This window comes from Oncorhynchus nerka, linkage group LG21 (genome assembly GCF_034236695.1).
Source record: "Oncorhynchus nerka isolate Pitt River linkage group LG21, Oner_Uvic_2.0, whole genome shotgun sequence".
Classification (NCBI taxonomy): domain Eukaryota; kingdom Metazoa; phylum Chordata; class Actinopteri; order Salmoniformes; family Salmonidae; genus Oncorhynchus; species Oncorhynchus nerka.
The window spans coordinates 15258117-15264790 of NC_088416.1; the positions used below are offsets into that span (position 1 = coordinate 15258117).

General features: G+C 41.4%; 1 protein-coding gene across 1 annotated transcript; it reads right to left on the reverse strand.

The window, feature by feature from the left end:
• Window positions 1-1991: 1991 nt before the first annotated feature.
• On the reverse strand, window positions 1992-6148 carry LOC135563563 (zinc finger protein 239-like). Its single transcript, XM_065006363.1, has 2 exons — window positions 5572-6148; window positions 1992-4187 (listed from the first exon to the last, which is right to left on the reverse strand). The coding sequence occupies exons 1-2, from the start codon at window positions 5912-5914 to the stop codon at window positions 3394-3396; spliced, it is 1137 nt and encodes a 378-aa protein (XP_064862435.1). The 5' UTR covers window positions 5915-6148; the 3' UTR covers window positions 1992-3393.
• Between the last annotated feature and the right edge of the window lie 526 nt (window positions 6149-6674).

Genomic DNA, 6674 nt, shown 5'->3' on the forward strand with positions numbered 1-6674 from the left:
AAAAGAAAATAATGTACTTTTTAATCCATACATTTTTCCTGACACCCAAAAGTACGTTACGTTATGAATGATTAGCAGGACAGGAAAAGGGTCCAATTCAGCACTTATCAAGATAACATCCCTGGTCATCCCTACTGCCTCTGATCTGGAGGACTCACTAAACAGAGAACATCCCCGGTCACTCCTACTGCCTCTGATCTGTAGGACTCACTAAACAGAGAACATCCCTGGTTGTCCCTACTGCCTCTGATCTGGAGGACTCACTAAACAGAGAACATCCCTGGTCACTCCTACTGCCTCTGATCTGTAGGACTCACTAAACAGAGAACATCCCTGGTAGTCCCTACTGCCTCTGACCTGATGGACTCACTAAACAGAGAACATCCCCGGTCACTCCTACTGCCTCTGACCTGTAGGACTCACTAAACAGAGAACATCCCTGGTCATCCCTACTGCCTCTGATCTGGAGGACTCACTAAACAGAGAACATCCCCGGTCACTCCTACTGCCTCTGATCTGTAGGACTCACTAAACAGAGAACATCCCTGGTTGTCCCTACTGCCTCTGATCTGGAGGACTCACTAAACAGAGAACATCCCCGGTCACTCCTACTGCCTCTGATCTGTAGGACTCACTAAACAGAGAACATCCCTGGTCATCCCTACTGCCTCTGATCTGGAGGACTCACTAAACAGAGAACATCCCTGGTCATCCCTACTGCCTCTGATCTGGAGGACTCACTAAACAGAGGACATCCCTGGTCATCCCTACTGCCTCTGGTCTGACGGACTCACTAAACAGAGAACATCCCTGGTCGTCCCTACTGCCTCTGATCTAGTGGACTCACTAAACAGAGGACATCCCTGGTCATCCCTACTGCCTCTGGTCTGACAGACTCACTAAACACAAATTATTCGTTTGTAAATTATGTGAGTATAGGAGTGTGGCCCTGGCTATCCGTAAATAGTAAAAAACAAGAAAATGGTTCTGTCTGGTTTGCTTATTAGTATAAGGAACTTGAAATTATTCATACTTTTACTTTTGACACTTAAATATATTTAAAACCAAATACTTTTAGACTTTTACTCAAGTAGTATTTTACTGGGTAACTTTCTATGAAGGTATCTATACTTTTACTCAAATATGACAATTGGGTACTTTCTCCACCACTGATCATGAGTCTATTCTGATATCCTTCAACATGGTGAGCCTCATTATGAGTCTAATCTGGTCTCCTTCAACATGGTGAGCCTCATTATGAGTCTAATCTGGTCTCCTTCAACATGGTCATCCTCATTATGAGTCTAATCTGGCCTCCTTCAACATGGTCATCCTCATTATGAGTCTAATCTGGTCTCCTTCAACATGGTCAGCCTCATTATGAGTCTAATCTGGTCTCCTTCAACATGGTTAAATAAAATTATTTAAAAATGTAGCAGAATTAAATACCCACAACATTCATTCTGTGGGAACTAGATGGACTCAGTTCACAGACTGTCAGCCAGACAGTGATTGTGCAATATCATTAGACTAAATTAGAGTAACAACCAGATAAAACATATATTGGAAATAATGTGGGAGGATTAGCAAACCACATGTACAAGTGCATTGGACACAGCTATGAGGTCAATACTAATCCCATCATGTCTACATTGGACCCGTCTATGGGCTAGCAGGTAGCCTAGTGGTTAGAGCATTGGCCCAGAAACCGAAAGGTTGGTGGATCGAATCCCGAGCTGACAAGGTAACAATCTGTCGTTCTGCCCCTGAACAGGGCAGTTAACCCACTGTTCCCCGGTAGGCCATCATTGTAAATAAGAATTGGTTCTTAACTGTCTTGCCTAGTTAAATAGAGTTTAAATTAATAAAAATCATTTTTAAACGTAGCAGAATTAAATAATGATTGTGCAATATCACCAGACTAAATTAGAGTAACAACCCAATAAAACAGACAAATAGGTAATGTTCAATGACCCCAAAAGACACTATAGTTCATTCTGTGAATCAGCCCTTTATTTCCTATCATAAAGAAAACCTGTGGAAATGGGCAGTGGGTTTAGACATCCATCCCCAAAACAAGACATGATTGAAGTGTCTAATCCAAATATTCAACACAATAGCAGGTGTTAGTGCAGGGTTGGAACAGAAACCTGCACACCCAGTAGCTAGATCTCTAGCAGCAAGGTTGGACATGTATTTTCTAGGTCTGTGAATCGTTGAACATACAACTTATTCTAACAGTAAACCAAAAGCATATTCAGAGCATTAAGAAAGTAGTCAGACCCCTTGACTTTTTACACATTTTGTTACGTTACAGCCTTATTCTAAAATGTATTAAATAATATTGTGTTCCTCATTAATCTACACACCATACCCAATAATGACATAATACCCCACAATGACATCACAATACCCCATAATGACAAAACAGAAATACCTTATTTACATAAGTATTCAAACCCTTTGCAATGAGACTCGAAATTGAGCTCATGTGCATCTTGTTTCCATTGATCATCCTTGAGATGTTTCTACAACTTGATTGGAGTCCACCTGCGGTAAATTCAATTGATTGGACATGATTTGGGCACACACCTGTCTATATAAGGTCCCACAGTTGACAGTGCATGTCAGGACAAAAACCAAGCCACGAGGTCAAAGGAATTGTCCGTAGAGCTCCGAGACAGGATTCTGTAGAGGCACAAATCTAGGGACCAAAAAATGGGTACCAGAAAATGGGTACCAAAGGTTACCAAAAAATGTCTGCAGTATTGAAGGTCCCCAAGAACACAGTAGCCTCCATCATTCTTAAATGGAAGAGGTTTGGAACCACCAAGACTCTTCAAACAGATCAGTCAGGGGAGAAGGGCCTTGTTCAAGGATGTGACCAAGAACCTGCTGGTCACTATGACAGAGCTCCAGAGTTCCTCTGTGGAGATGGGAGAACCTTCCAGAAGGACAACCATCTATATAGCACTCCACCAATCAGGCCTTTATGATCGAGTGGCCATGGGGAAGCCACTCCTCAGTAAAAGGCACATGACAGCCTGCTTGGTGTTTGCCAAAAGGCACGTAAAGTACTGACCTTGAGAAATAACATTCTCTGGCCTGATGAAACCAAAATGTAACTCTTTGGCCTGAATGCCAAGTGTCACGTCTGGAGGAAACCAGGCACCATCCCTACGGTGAAGCACGGTGGTGGCAGCATCATGCTGTGGGGATGTTTGTCAGTGGCAGGGACTGGCAGACTTGTCAAGATCAAGGGAAAGATGAATGCCGAAACCAATTGATAAGGGGGCAAACGTTTAGGGTTCTACATTGTGACATCATTAAAATACTCCTACTACAATGTTAAAACAGTCTACATTATTTCATTGATATCATGAAACAACTCCTTCATGAATGTATTTTCTGATGTTTAATCAGAGATCTTTTATCAGAGTATCTCTTGTCACATTGATCACAGCTATAAGGTTTCTCTCCTGTGTGTGTTCTCTGGTGTACCGTCAGATCACTAGATGTAGTAAAAATCTTCCCACATTGGTCACAGCTATAAGGTTTCTCTCCTGTGTGTGTTCTCTGGTGTGATATCAGGGTGCTTAACTGAGTAAAACTCTTCCCACATTGATTACAACTATGAGGCTTCTCTCCTGTGTGTATTCTCTGGTGTGATACCAGGGTGCTTGACTGAGTAAAACTCTTCCCACATTGATTACAACTATAAGGCTTCTCTCCTGTGTGTGTTCTCTGGTGTCGAATCAGATGGCTTGATGTAGTAAAACTCTTCCCACATTGATTACAGCTATAATATTTCTCTCCTGTGTGTTTTCTCTGGTGTGATAACAGGTTGCTTGACTGACTAAAACTCTTCCCACATTGAGTACAGCTATAAGGTTTCTCTCCAGTGTGACTTCTCATGTGTACTTTTAGTGAATCTGATCTTAAGTAACTCTTCCCACATTGATTACAGCTATAAGGCTTCTCTCCAGTGTGTGTTCTCTGGTGTATTTTAAGTTCTGATGAAGATTTGCAACCTCTCCGAAAGTCAGAGCAGCAATTAGATTTCTTCCCTGTGGGTCTCTGCTGGTGTTTCTTGGGGTGTTCTGATCTGGAGAGACTCTTCTCTGCCCTGTCAGCATCCTGAGGATGTTGAGGCCCCCCAGAGGATCCACGATAGCCACATCTCTCTCCTGTGTGAACAACAAAGTCAGATAGATGGTTAAAGGGCCACAACAGCAGAAATCCACTGTAAAAGGTGATGCCAACTGCATTGCCATGATGTTGTACAAACAATGACATCTGTAATGAATGTTACAATTATTTGACATTTGTCTTAAGACAGTCAAGTAAGCAACAAAAGTTATTTTTTGTCTTGTTTTCACATAGTAGTAACATCAATGATTGTAGGCTAGAAATACGTTTTTAAAGTTGTTGAAATCCAAAGCAGTGTGCCAGACGACTTTTAGTCTCCAATATAGGCCCCTTTCTGAAGGTCTATGTTATTGTTATGTGAAGTTATGAGTCCTACAGTGGGTCTATGTTATTGTTATGGGTCCTACAGTAGGTCTATGGCAAGACTTGAAAATGGATTTCTAGATCAACAACCAACTTGACAGAATATGAAGGATTTTTACAAAGAATAATGAATATTCACATGAAGATCAGTCGCCTATTGGATGACATCACGACTTCCCATCAAGCCAATTCCTTGAAGGCCTTACTATGACATCACTCACTCCTAGTTTGCAGTTGTCTAAAAAAACAATATTTTGCTCAAAACATTTATTTGTTTCCCTTTTATGTGTTTATACTTTACTGTATTTATATATCACTTTTCAACAGGGAAAGTTTTTTTTAATAACTGGAGGACGTCATGAACAATTCCGACAGTACAAAAACATATTTAAGTGTAGAACGCCCTTTTAAAATCGCACATTAGTTCAACAACTGCAGAGTTTGTATCCCTGTTTTATAAGACAGTACTCACTGTATTTACTGGTGTTAATCAGATCAATGTCCCTGTTTTATAAGACAGTACTCACTATCTGCCAGCAGCATACCACCCTGCATACCACTGCTGGATTGCTTCTGAAGCTAAGCAGGGTTGGTCCTGATCAGTTCCTGGATGGGAGGCCAGGTGCTGTTGGAAGTGGTGTTGGAGGGCCAGTAGGAGGCACTCTTTCCTCTGGTCTAAAAAATGACCCCAATGCCCTAGGGCAGTGATTGGGGACACTGCCCTGTGTAGGGTGCCGTCTTTCAGATGGGACGTTAAACGGGTGTCCTGACTCTCTGAGGTCATTAAAGATCCCATGGCACTTATCGTAAGAGTAGGGGTGTGAACCCCGGTGTCCTGGCTAAATTCCCAATCTGGCCCTCAAACCATCACGGTCACCTAATAATCCCCAGTTCACAATTGGCTCATTCATTCCTCTCCCCTGTAACTATTCCCTGGGTCGTTGCTGCAAATGAGAACGTGTTCTCAGTCAACTTACCTGGTAAAATAAAGGATAAATAAAAACTATATTTACTGGTGTTAATCAGATCAATGTCCCTGTTTTACAATATAGTACTCACTGTATTTACTGGTGTTAATCAGTTCTCCAGTCCTCTCTTCTTCGTCCTCCTCTAATGTGACAGTAATCTCCCCCTCTTCATCCTTTATTCCAAAAACCTCCTCATCTTCTTTCACTTCATCCTCCACTCCAAAACCCGAATATTCCTCTTCTTTCACAGTAACATCTTCCTCCTCTTTCACTCTGAAGGCGTCTTTCTCTTCTTCTTTCATGGCAACAGCCTCACCCTCTACTTGTTTTTGTATTGTAATAGCCTCCTCTTCCTCCTCCTCTTTCACGAGAGCTTCTTTCTCCGTCCAGCAGACCTCCTCTTCTTCAGCAGGAGAGTAGCTTAGTGAACTCATGGTCGGAGATGTTAGCTAGTTAGCATTAGCGACTAGACTAGTGCTAACTTAACTAGCCAGCAAGTTGACTTACAACGTAAATATTCAATTCAATGGGATAGCTAGTTGTTTCCACATAAGTATGTTTAAATCATAGTGGCAAACGAACCAGGAAATTGTCTAAAGAACTTGAATGTTCCGACTTCGTTGTCTAGCGAGCTAACGAGGTGGCTGCAGGTGGTGAAGAAGCGTTCCGTCCACTAGATTATACGTCACAGTAGAAACATCGCCTGAAAGACACATATCGCCGTCTGCTGTCTGGAGGGAGGAAACGCAGTTGAGGAGGAAAACCTTTTTCTTTTCTTCATTGAATTATAATATTATAAAGCAGTTTAGGGAAACGTTTTTTCCTCTCCATTAAATAAGAATATTATATCAACACGTACAAAGAGCAACAAGTGTGGTTTGATTAGTTCAGATTTTTTTAATGAGAATTTAAAACAAACTCTACATCTACTCCACATCTGTATTTTAGATTCAGTAAAATAACTAGATATCGAAATAAGCACCTACTTATTGATACCCTTGAAAAAGATGAGCAAAAATGTATGTATAAAATAAATAAATAAACTTTACCCACTACCAGGATATTTTAGCCCAAAACCTGGCACCCTCTCTACTAGGAGGCTGAAACTAGGGCCATAAGTGGCTCTTCCAGCAATACACATCAACATTCATGAAGAATTGGTTAATTGGGCACAAAATCAACATTTTCAACGGC

Coding starts and splice junctions, on each gene's coding strand:
- LOC135563563 (XM_065006363.1), bottom strand. CDS start 5,914: ATGAGTTCACTAAGCTACTCTCCTGCTGAAGAAGAGGAGGTCTGCTGG. Junction 4,188..5,571: donor GATTAACACCAGTAAATACA/GTGAGTACTATA, acceptor TTGTTCACACAG/GAGAGAGATGTGGCTATCGT.